The sequence below is a fragment of the Dermacentor variabilis genome, chromosome 6 (assembly GCF_050947875.1).
Source record: "Dermacentor variabilis isolate Ectoservices chromosome 6, ASM5094787v1, whole genome shotgun sequence".
In the NCBI taxonomy this organism is placed as follows: Eukaryota; Metazoa; Arthropoda; class Arachnida; order Ixodida; family Ixodidae; genus Dermacentor; species Dermacentor variabilis.
This window is the reverse complement of record NC_134573.1, coordinates 1,420,931-1,433,858: the sequence shown is the minus strand read 5'-3', so window position 1 is coordinate 1,433,858 and position 12,928 is coordinate 1,420,931. Positions and strand designations below refer to the sequence as shown.

The 12,928-nt window shown below is 48.8% G+C and overlaps 1 protein-coding gene across 1 annotated transcript in view; it reads right to left on the bottom strand.

The window, feature by feature from the left end:
• LOC142584535 (uncharacterized) overlaps window positions 1–12,928 on the bottom strand; it is a 714,262-nt gene that overhangs the window by 83,849 nt on the left and 617,485 nt on the right. The window contains exon 27 of the mRNA XM_075694643.1: window positions 267–352. Coding sequence (XP_075550758.1) covers window positions 267–352 — 86 coding nt within the window. The remainder of the gene's footprint in view (window positions 1–266; window positions 353–12,928) is intronic.

Genomic DNA, 12,928 nt, shown 5'->3' with positions numbered 1-12,928 from the left:
CTCAGTTGATAGTCCACTCGTTGTGGTGTGAACATCTTTTCTTGTCCTTTGTCTTTTGTGATAGGTTTTTTTCCTTCACCTATGCACCAACTGGCCCGAATGTCAACCCTTCTACAAATACAGTGCACACAGGTGCCTCCATAGACGGACAGTGAATGCCTCCATGTCATGAAATGCAATGCATGCATACTGCCTTGCTAATGAGCGCCACCAAGTCTGGAAAAAGAGGGTCTTAAGGCTTGCAAAAATGGATGAGCCAAACTTACGCTGCATGAGTGGGATCGTCACAGGCAAGGTGCAGGAGAGACACCAGCACCTCAGGAAGATGGTCCACAAAAACTTGTTCTACAATCTGCATCAAACAACAGTATTTGCATTCCCATATGCAACTAATCGCTTACAAATGAATGGTCAGCATGTATTCTGTATGCATCAGAGACATGGGAAGAGCAAGTGGCATGGAAAAATTTGTCAACATATTTCAAAAATGAAAAGAGCCCAGATCAGGTAAAGCAGAAAGAAACTGTGCACATGTATCAATGTTGTGCATAAAAATTCACCAACAATTACGATACTCTCTAATGTTAAGTTTGAGCGCAGTGCTATATACATGTTTCCATTTCGCATATATTGTCTGGCTTGAACAATCTGTCTCGTGCGGCATGTTGCAAATGAAGTGAAGTGTGGTGTCACTGCCTCGCTAATCGGGAAATTCCGAGAGGCAGCATGTGAGTGACGAGTTGGCACGACTAACAGAAGCCGCCACAGACAGACCTCTGCTCACGCAGCACTTTGTTTCCACATTTGGTATTGGTGGACCTGCTCGCCATATGTCTGATTGACGGTGTCATTGGCGAACAGACAATGCACGCTATTTGGCGCCACATCGTAGCAATCGTCACTGCAGAACAGGTCTTGCATGAGACTACGCTTTTCTTCTCACGCTTTTGCCACACACACCTCCTCCGCCGTATTGTGTTGCTACACCCTCTTCCTCTGCTTTCCTCCTCGCACTCTATTCGCTACCATTGTCTTTCATGCCCCGCTGCGCTCCACTTTCGCTCCTTAATCCTTCACTCGTTCGCTCGGTTATGCCGACGCTCAATGCTGGAGCTGCACTCTAAACAAGCAATGCAGAGTTGATCGCACCTACCAACTAGAAATAATAGCAGAATTGATGCAATGACCCTTGGAAGAACTGCAGAATGCAAGTGTGGTGCTACCAGTTGAAGTGGTAGGACGCAGTCTGTCAGGCTGCTGTCACGTTTAACTGGCTGACCAAGCAACCCTGCATACTTCCCTCCGCTCATCACATAAGCCAATTCACATGGGCATCACTCATGTAAGCAACAAGACAATAGAGCATGCTCTAACCAGCACTTACACAAAGTGAGAATGGTGGGGGAACATTTACAGCCAAAGTTTTTTATAAACAAGTCTCACCAGACAAAAAAGTATCTTGTTGTATCCAATATTCTTTATGCACTGTCAGGAGGGAGTGGTAGTGCCAGTGAACCTTTAAATAATTATGGGGACTGTCGAAAGATGGTGCAAGTGTTGCGTGGGAGACAAGACATGTGGAATGTACTTGCTGCATGAAGCAAAAGGTGGCGGCACTCGTACTGGTGGTGCGGACAAAGTGTGAGCGGGGGAACAATGGACAAACATGGAGCTCGTTAATAAAGTAAACATGAGTATAGGCTCATCGTCAATCCTAACAAGTGGGGGATCTACATGGAGATGGTGAATGCGCATGAAAGAGTGCTTTAGCACTTGTGTGGACAAACTGATGGCGCTGCCGTGCAACATGAATAAGTTGCAGCGGCCGCCAGACAAAGACTCATGGGATTCCAACGGTAAGACGGCAGAGAGAAACAACTTTATTGAGTCCTTGATGGGGTTAAAGGTGGCCAGAGAGGCGGGAGATAGCCCCTCTCACCCCCTCCCTTATACGGCGGCCAGTCCTTTTAACCTAGCAGTGCGCGCGAACCCTATGACAGCAAAATGCACTTATTTTAAGGCAGGTCAAGTGCACGAAGACACGGACGGCGGAAAGAGGACAGACAAGGCGCTGCTTCTAACTAATTTTATTTGCAAGAACCCCCGTATATATACATTCAGCACTCAAATCACGGCGCATGCGTTACAACCAATGATAACTAGATGGCTAACTGTATGAGATGATGCCCCACCATGCGTGCTCATACCTACACGTCTCCGTACAACGCTATGATTACACTATGAAAACATGAACTGGAAAAGGTGTTGACCAAAACATCATCGAAGGATAAAATAATAAGTATAGAAAGCTAAGAAGTACTTTAATAGGGGTGTGACCAAAAATACAGTGGGACACTGAAACAGCTGCTAAACCCGAGCACCAAAGATTAGTCAGTCAGGAAAGGGGAAATAAAGAAGGGCAAGGGAGCAAAGAAGATGGATCAGAGAATGTGGTGCTCTCCAGCTCTTAGTATAGTAAATAATCACATTATTTTTTCGACAGAGAAATGGAAGCGGCACTGATGAAACACGGGCCAAGCCAATCGATGCACAATGCTTCAAAAATTTCTCAGGCTAACTGATCTTTACATCTTCCAATTATGAGAGTCTGGTCTAAAAGTGGAGAACACCCATGTGTACATGTGGCGCAGTGCAGGGCCATATTGCTGCCAAATTTATGCTTTAAGTTTTGTTGTGTTCGCGTAGGCAGTCACAGATACGTCAGCCTGTCTGGCCAATGTAAGCACGTCCACAAGACAGAGGCATTTTGTAAACGACACTACACTTGCATGTCACATAACCTCTCTGATCAATCTTCTTTGCTTCCCCGCCTTTCTTTCTTTCCTCTTTCCTGAGTAACCTTTGGCACCTAGGGTTTACAGCTGTTTGAGTGTCCCATTGTATTTTTGTTCACACCTCCTTTATAGGGCTTCTTAACTTTTTATACTCATCATTTTATCCTTTGCCTATCCTTTCGTCAACACCTTATACCGATTCATGTTTTCTTAGTGTAATCATAGCGTTTTGTAGACACATGTGGATATGAGAGTATGTGGTCGGACATCATCTCACGTAGTTAGCCATTTAGTTATTATTGGTTATGATGCATGCGCTGTGACTTGAACGGTGAAGGTATGGTAGGTGTGATATGGGGGTTCTTGCAAATAAAATTAGTTGAAAGTAGCACCTTGTCTGTCCTATTTCCGATGTCCGTGTTTTTGTGCACTTGGCCTACCTAAAAGGGCCCCTGAAACGGTTCGGACAAATTTTGTAGACGCGTAGGGTACAGCTAAAGTTAATCACTCAGACCATAATTTGTGTGAAGCGTCTCATATTAAGAAAGCTACGGACGATTACGAGTTGCCCTCCTCCATAGTCATGCATTTTCTCCTCAACTCATTCACCGAGTGATCGGGGCTAAGCTCCGCCTTCACTGGCTCTGTGTCATGATAGCACGTCGTCATGTCTTGTTCTGGTTCTCTAGGAGCATGCGCGCAAAGCCTCTCCGAACTCTCCACCAGCTGCTTGGCAGTCGACTCAAAGCGAGAGCTATCGAAGCAGTGTGCTGTCGCAGTGCCGAACATGTCTGGTATTCCGGTAACAACAGGCAAGCTGAGCATTTTGACAGAACGAGGAAGGCATAAACTCAAGCTATGAAGAAACTTTAGCGTAGATGTACGTGAGCTGCCTGATCAGTCTCCACGGTCCAGCCACCCGTTGGCGCAGAGGTTAACCAGCCAAAGAAAGAGCTAATATTGCTTTAGCCAGGTGTAAAACATTTTAAACATTTACAAATACAATGTGTTAACGATTACACTCCTGCGAAAAATTTACACCAGCAGCAAAGACGAATACATTTCGTTACTGCTACTGTGTGTGGTTGAGCTATGTGCCAGCAGGTGGCTGCACCGTGAAGACCATTCACATTTACAATGGCCAGGCCCTGTCCCCTTGCGCTTGTGTTTACCCTAATACTGGACTCGCGAAACGCTATTGCAGTAGTAATCCTGCAGTGTAAAGTGACGGCCGCATACGTGCAAATCCTGGTGCCAATCGGATAGCGGCAGTCCGATGCGCTGCGGCCGGTTCGCTCCTCTGCTGCCTTGCAGAGGGATGTGATGTCGCAGCTTGACCTATAGCCAGTCACTACGTTTGCAGCCCACAACGCAACAAAGTTGAATCATTGTGCTTGCGAAAAGACTGAGACCGACCCTGACTGCGGAACTCTTGTCATAATGGAGCACATTGTAATACAAGTAGACGACGCTTGCTATGTGCCAGAAGTTCTTAAGTGTAGTGAAAAATTGTTCTTGTGCATTCTCTTTCTGTTACTTTCTTTTATAGAAAGAAATTAACGAACATTCCAACTATTACGAAAAACATTTGTTCAGCATAAAGTTGGAAAAATTATTGATGACACCCCCTGGGCAGCCAATCGGATACCTCACCCTACTAACATCATTGGGGCAAATGACATCAAATGGGTCGGGGCGGCTTAAAATTCAGCCGAGCGATGTGCTGCAATCGGCAGTGATGAACATTTTTAAAGCCTTGTAATAAATAAACGCTTTAAGCGGACCACTTAGATGCGTCAACTAATGATGAGAAGGAGCTACTCTAACGACTCGGTACGTTTGTACAAAGTCGTCAAAATCGTTTCAAGGTCCCTTTAAGGAAAGCAATGCTGTAACAACCAGCTCGGATCCAGACCCTTGTTCAGCCGTTGCTGTGTTTCAGCCAGCAGGTGACACTGCTTCCTACTTCACTAGAAGGCAACTACCATGGGGCATCGGCTTCGATGACATCCAGTCACCCAAGCAGTCCTGAAGAAGTTAGACGTTTTACCTGAGGCCAGCGAAAGAAGGCTTACCCAGATTGGGCCCCTTGCTCTAGAGAGCAGTGCGAATTTGTGAAAGTGGTTCACGGGCAGATTCATGTCGTGGGAGGAGTCCAGTGCGACATTTATCACAGAGTTCTCGTCTATGGAAACTAAGCAGTGCCTCAAGGAAGACCAAGCAGGAGCGCAGAACATAAGGAGACAGACTGAAGAAAGAGTTCGTACTCCGGACTGTGGACCCTGGACTCCATCACCCCCGAACAAATTTGTATGATCGTGGTGTACTATGACCAGATAGGGAAAAAGTTTATGGAATCCAAGAAGGTGGACCATCTGCTGCGACAGATACAGCCAAAGCTCCAGGACCTAGTGGAGAGAAAGAAAATTGCCATTCTCAGGGAGTTGGCCAAGGCATCCGAAAGCCACATGGAGTGCACATGAAAGTCTGCAGTATAAGCTCTTACCACCTCCTACTGAACCAGTGGCAAGGAAGGTACCGAAAAAGGCAAGGAAGAAGCCTCCAACCAGTACTTCCTATGCTCTATCTGTGCCTATACCTTATCACCCATCATCACCATCATCATCATCATCTGCCTGGTTACGCCCACTGCAGGGCAAAGGCCTCTCTCATACTTCTCCAAAAACCCCATGCACTAATTGTGGCCATGTCATCCCTGCAAACTTCTTAATCTCATCCACCTATCTAACTTTCTGCCGCCCCCTGCTACGCTTCCCTTCCCTTGGGAAAAAGAAGAAGGCACCGACTAGTGTGGACGTAGAAAGATCAGCTCCTGCTTTTGTAAATATTTTCGGTCTGCTTTTTGTGTCACCTACCGCTGAAATGCACGCCATTCGACACGGTTTCTTCTGAGGACTTCCTTCGGTGAGTGGCCCTCGCGCGAAAATTGTGGAACTTTTTGTGTCGACCACGCCACGGCAACACTAGGCGCGGGTAGGCTTAAGCCTAACCCGACGAAGAGGGGCATTATGCCCGAAGTAAAAATGGTGGTAGGAGAGGAAATCTCCTTCGAAGAAGCCAACAGCCCAGGCTCGACGACAGCGTTGGGCAAGAAAGAGAAAGCTCGGCAACAAACACAGTTTCAACGAGCAAGAAAACCACGTGGGCTCGAAGGGTGGCTGCCGCACGCATGCCCCGCAAGGCGTGCTGCAACGCCTCGCAGCCTCGTCGAGGCTCCCCAGACTACCTAGGGAGCACATACGAATTATTGTCCGCCCAAGGGGCAGGCTGGACGTCAAGAAGATAAGCCGAATCAAGCTGGCTCAAGCCTTGGCCATGGCGGCTGCACTAGCCCCCACAGACACTGAGGGCGACGTAATCTGCCCTAATTTCACTCAGAACGTTCTCGTCGTCTCCACCCCGGAGAAGAAGAACGCCACCGCTTATGCAGGGATGCAGAAAATCCGCATAAGCAAAGGACTATACAAAGTGGCCGCATACATCGCGGCCCCAGGCAACAGCTGCAAAGGGGTCATACGAGGTGTCGACGCCGACATCAGCGAGGCCCAACTCCAGCGCATGATCGTCAACCATCGTAACCCGAAGGCTCTGGTAGTCAAACGAATTAAGAACACCACCACAGTGGTTGTCCTCTTTGACGGCATGAAAGTGCCTAGCTATGTCATGTGGGGCATCAGCCTTCTGCGCTGCACGCTCTACAAATGCCAAACTGAGGTGTGCTATGCGTGCGGCGGCTTGGGACATCGTGCGGACGTCTGCCCCAACCCCACCAATGAGAATTGCCTGGGCTGCGGACTAACCTCCCCGCCCGATGACCACCAGTGTTCGCCGAAGTGCTTCAGATCCGATCCAGGAAACGCCAACCTGGGCCAATCGTGTCAAGCCGAAGCAGATGACGACGGCTTCAAAGGTAACGCAGGTAGCATTGCCGGAGCATAAAGTTGATCCCAGAGTCGCTCAACTCCTGCAAGAGAACGCTCGACTCAAAGCAGAAATGCAGCAGATGAGGGCCGACTTTGAGTCGATCCATAAGTCGTACCCCTCGCAAGTCGAGAAGCAACAGGTGCCCCCCTCAGGGGAGCCACAGGCACGCTCGGGTAAACGTAAGGCCGCGCCACCAGAGAGGGACACTGACTCTATGGAGACCGAGTCCAATAACAAAGACTTAGAAAGCATGCAGCGGGCAATTCAGCAGCTCGCTGAAAGCGTGACTGTCCTCCTCAAAAGGATGGCGACCCCCGAAAGTGCACAGGCCACGTTAGCTACAGCTAGACAGCCTTCGAGGGAGCCCCGTCGGGCACCTTTACCCGCAAGCGCAGTCCCCGTCAACAAGACGGTGGAATGGCCAATACAAGGTAATCACCATGGCGGTCAATCCCAATAAGTTCGTTGTGTGGCAGTGGAACTGTGCCAGTTTCCAGCAGCGCAAAGCTCCACTGCAGCAATTCATTTCGGCACAGGCGGTCAAACCGCACGTAATTCTGTTACAAGAAACTCTCGATGACGTGCCCACCTTCCCGGGATACCGGGTTGTACCGATACGGGAGGAACGAAAGCGGGGTTTAGCAACCTTGGTCGCAGGGAAGTGCTCCTTTCAAGTACACAAATTACCAATTGGCAAAACTAGGACGGAAATCATTATGGTAGAAATTATCCTTAACAATTCGCTTAAGAGCAGTGTCTTCCTTTTGAACATATACAGCTCGCCGTCTGATCAATGGCAGGCATTCGCCACAATCATGACAAAGGCGGTGACCCTGAGCAAGGGAGCCCCCATAGTGATAGCGGGTGACTTCAATGCACCCCACAATGCCTGGGGATACCCGCACCAATCCACCAAGGGCAATCTCCTTGTCCAGGCAGTTGCTGACTGCTCACTGGAATTGATTATGGATCCTCAATACCTGACACGAACCGGCACATCAGTAGTCCGAGACACCACTCTGGACCTGGCATTCATCAAGAATGCCCCCGGAGCAGGATGGCAAAATTTGCAAGAGAACCTGCGTAGCGACCACTTCATTGTGGAGATTACCCTAACAATTAGCACAGCCCCTGCCGGGGAATTTAAAGTGACAAACTGGGATGACTTCCGGAAAATGCGGAAGGCGGACCAGACCGACTACGATAATCTCGATAGTCTGTTCACAAGACTACAGAAGGACGTACAAGCTGCGACCAAGGTGGTTAAGACCGACCTAAAAGTAGATCGGATGAACGCGCGCCTTGCGCACCTCCTAGAAGCCAAAAACTCCATCCTGCGATGCTGGAGAACGCATAGACTCCACCGCCGACTACACAAGAAAATTGCGGAGCTCAATCGTACAATAGAAACTCATTCCATCGAACTGTCCAAACAACAATGGAATGAAGTGTGCTCCTCGGTTGATGGGCAGATGAGAATGGGGGGCAAATGGTACCTGCTCAAACATTATGCAAAAAAGAAGTGAGGCGTTCAGACAGGACACAAGAGTAGAGAAGTGAACAACACGAACGCCGACTATCAACTGAAGGGAGCACTGAGGCGAAAAAAGGAAGAAGACAGTTGACAGTCGGCGTTCGTGTTGTCCACTTCTCTACTCTTGTGTCCTGTCTGCATGCCTCACTTCTTTTTTGCATAATGACTCCTTACCAACTAGCTCAGCTTTCTGTCGTTCTGCTCAAACACTTACTCGACGATTCGCAAAGCAAAAACAATCAGACACTAGCCATCGATCGCATAGTATATAATCAAAAGGCGGCGGGTGTCTCTGAGCACGTTCTCCTTCAAGAGTTGGCCGAAAAGTATCTCCCGCTGGGCCCCTCCGATGATGGGGATTATCCTCGTTACCGGGGGGGAGTGGTGGGGGAGCTCGACGCCCCCTTCACGGAATCCACAATCTGGGAGGTGCTCCACACGCTCAACGGTCGCTCTGCACCGGGCCCGGATGGCATCTCCAATAAGCTCCTCCGCAACTAGGACGAACAATCAGTTGCGCTGCTCACCGGGGAGGTCAATAAAATTTGGGAAACGGGCCTCGTCCCCGACTCCTGGAAGACAGCCTCAGTGGTGCTCATCCCGAAACCAGGCAAACGTCTTGCGCCGGAGAACATGCGACCCATCTCGCTTACGTCCTGCGTGGGTAAGCTGGCCGAACATGCCATTCACAACCGTATATCTAGGCACATAGAAAGTAGAGTTATTCCCTCACAACATGGTCGGCTTTCGGCCGGCACTTTCAACACAAGACGTCATGCTACTTATAAAGAGGCAAATCATTGATGACGACACTAGAGACAATCGAGGCATCCTTGCTCTAGACTTGTCCAAGGCTTTTGATAACATCTTGCACTGGTTCGTGCTAGATTCCATCTCAGACCTGGGCCTGGGGCCATGATTTCATGCGTACGATAGCTCCTTCCTGAGGGATCGAAAGGCCACTGTCAAAATAGGGAAAATTTAATCCAAGGAATTTACATTGGGAGAGAGGCACCCCGCAAGGGGCGATCATCTCTCCCCTACCGTTTAACATTGCCATGAAGGGCCTCTCGGACAGACTGGCCACAGTAAGAGGAACGGGTCACGCCCTCTACTCGGATGATATTACCGTGTGGTGCATGGGAGGGTCCGACGCTGCAGTTGAGAGTGTGCTCCAAGAGGTGCTCGACATCACAGAACACTTCCTACTAGACACGGGCCTGAGTCTGTCACCAAGTCCGAACTACTATTGTATAGGCCCACCTGATGGGGGATTAGGTGCTCCACACCCTTAGATCAAGTTCCCATAGCCCTTTATACGAGGGACGGACAACAAATCCACAGAGTGGATAACATCAGGGCCCTCGGACTCTTGCTGGAATCTCGTGGGGCCAACTCACAGACTATAGCCCGCATTGCCTCCAAGACGGAGAATATGCTCCGGTTTATCCTCAGGATCTCAAACTGCAGAGGGGGTTTAAGCAAAAGCAATCTCCTCAGACTTTACCACGCGTTTCTGGTGAGCCACGTTAACTATGTAGCCGCCGTGTTGCGCTGGTCTAAACGGGATAAGGCCAAAAACTAAGCCCTCATGCACAAAAGCATCAAGCGCATGCTGGGTTTACCACTCTCTACCAGCACCGCGCGTCTCATGCAACTAGGCATGGACAACACCCTATCAGAGGTGATCGAGGCTCAACGAGTGGCCCAAATAATATGACTCTCATCATCGCGAGCAGGAAGATGCATCCTTGAATCCGTTGGATGCGGTCACCAGGAAATCACGGAGCGCAACATGACCCTATCACCCGTGGTCCAAGATTCGTCCACCCTCTATACAATGTAGGGCGCCGGGTAGCCAGGGCTCGTTCCCTGTTATAAGCGGCTACGGCCGCTCCGAATCTGGCATGTTTTGTTGACGCCGCCCAGTACGAGCGCTCTGATCACTATGCCGTAGTTTCGGTTGACTTTAACAGCACTCTCATTAATTCAGCATTCGTGCGGTAGTTTTCTGCAACAGTAGCCGAGCAGGTTGCTATAGCTATAGCACTGAAGGACCCTCTACGTCCCAATATCTTTACAGACTTATATCTGCAGACTCTAGGTCTGCAGCCCAAGCTTTCGCCTCCGGCTCGATCTCAAAGGAGGCGGCGGCCATCCGCGGCAGCGAGGGGGCTGCTGGTTTTCATAGCATCAAATGGTTCCCGGCCCACATGAGAATCAATGTGCACTCTGAGGTTGTTAACGCCAATGAGTTGGCCCATGACTGTGCGCGAGGTCTTACACACCGCGGCGGTTCAGGTGGACTCATGGGCAGCGACTTAGGACTGTACAGGGATTCACTTCTCAACTTCCATGAAATCTTGGCACATTATCAACTTGCTCGACGGGCCTTTCCGCTACCACACCCTTAACCTAAAAGACCACGATCGTCGGTACTTCACCTGCTACAAACGGGGTCTTTCCCCTCCAGGGGACGATTCAGTCACTTTGCGCCTAATGTAGACCCCCACTGCCCAGACTGTGGGGAGGCGTACTGCTCCTTATCCCATATGCTCTGGCAATGCCCTGCGTTACGCACCTCATCGCTAACCACTCTAACCGACTGGGAGGCAGCCCTTGAAAGCGGCGACCTCTCAGAGCAACTACGGGCTGTGCAGAGGGCCGGCGACAGGGCGGAGGACCACGATCTTCCTACCCCGACGTGGGTGCGGCCTGCGACGGCTACGGGGACTCCCTGAAAAGGGAGGGTCCCTAATGCTGTTCCTCAGGACCATTAGTGAAGTTCTTTGTCTGTCTGTCCCTTCTCTTGGTATAGTCCGTAACCCTTAAAGACCATCAGTTATCTTTCTCCTCATTACATGTCCTGCCCATGCCCATTTCTTTTTCTTGATTTCGACTAAGATGTCATTAACTCGCGTTTCTTCCCTCACCAAATCTGCTCTTTTCTTATCCCTTAATGTTACACCCATCATTCTTCATTCCATAGCTTGTTGCGTCGTCCTCAATTTAAGTAGAACCCTTTTCGTAAGCCTCCAGGTTGCTGCCCCCTACGTGAGTAGTGGTAAGACACAGCCGTTATACACTTTTCTCTTGAGGGATAATGGCAACCTGCTGTTCATGATCTGAGAATGCCTGCCAAACACACCCCAGCCCATTCTTATTCTTCTGATTATTTCAATCTCATGATCCGAAGCCGCGGTCACTACCTGCCCTAAGTGGATGTATTCCTTTACCACTTCCAGTGCCTCGCCACCTATCGTAAACTGCTGTTCTCTTCCGAGACTGCTTAACATTATTTTAGTTTTGTGCAGATTAATTTTTAGGCCCACCCTTCTGCTTTGCCTCTCCTGGTCAGTAAGCATGCATTGCAATTGGTCCCTTGAGTTACTAAGCAAGGCAATATCATCAGCGAATCGCAAGTTACAAGGTATTCTCCATTAACTCTTATCCCGAATTCTTCCCACTCCTGGTCTCTGAATACCTCCTGTAAACAGGCTGTGAATAGCATTGGACAGATCATATCTCCCAGCCTGACGCCTTTCTTTATTGGGATTTTGTTGCTTTCTTTATGGAGGACTACGGTGGCTGTGAAGCTGCTATAGATATCTTTCAGTATTTTTACATATGGCTCGTCTACAACCTGATTCCGTAATGGCTCCATGACTGCTGAGCTTTAGACTGAATCAAGCGCTTTTTCGTAATCAATGAAAGCTATATATAAGGGTTGGTTATATTCTGCACATTTCTCTATCAGCTGAATGATAGTGTGAATATGGTCTATTGCTGAGTAGCCTTTACGGAATCCTGCTTGGTCCTTTGGTTGACAGAAGTCTAAGGTGTTCCTGATTCTATTTGCCTTAGTAAATAGTTTGTAGGCAACAGATAGTAAGCCGATCGGTCCATAATTTTTCAAGTCTTCGGCGTCCCCTTTCTTATGGATTAGGATTATGTTAGCGTTCTTCCAAGATTCCGGTACGCTCGAGGTGATGAGGCATTGTGTATACAGGGTATTCAGTTTTTCTAGAATAATGTGCCCACCATCCTTCAACAAATCTGCTGTTACCTGATCCTCCCCAGCTGCCTTCCCCCTTTGCATAGCTCCCAAGGCCTCCTTTACTTCTTCGGCATTACTTGTGGGATTTCAAATTCCTCTAGACTATTCTCTCTTCCATTATCGTCGTGGGTGACACTGGTACTGTATAAATTTCTATAGAACTCCTCAGCCACTTGAACTATCTCATCCATATTAGTAATGATATTGCCGGCTTTGTCTCTTAACGCATACATCTGATTCTTGCCAATTCCTAGTTTCTTCTTCACTGCTTTTAGGCTTCCTCCGTCCCTGAGAGCATGTTCAATTCTATCCATATTATACTTCCTTATGTCAGCTGTCTTACGCTTGTTGATCAACTTGGAAAGTTCTACCAGTTCTATTCTAGCTGTAGGGTTAGAGGCTTTCATACAGTGGGGTTTTCTTGATCAGGTATTTCGTCTCTTGCGATAGCTTACTGGTATCTTGTCTAACGGAGTTACCACCGACTTCTATTGCACACTCCTTAATGATGCCCATAAGATTGTCGTTCATTGCTTCAACACTAAGGTTCTCTTCCTGAGCTAAGGCAGAATACCTGTTCTGCTGGCCGAATAAGTG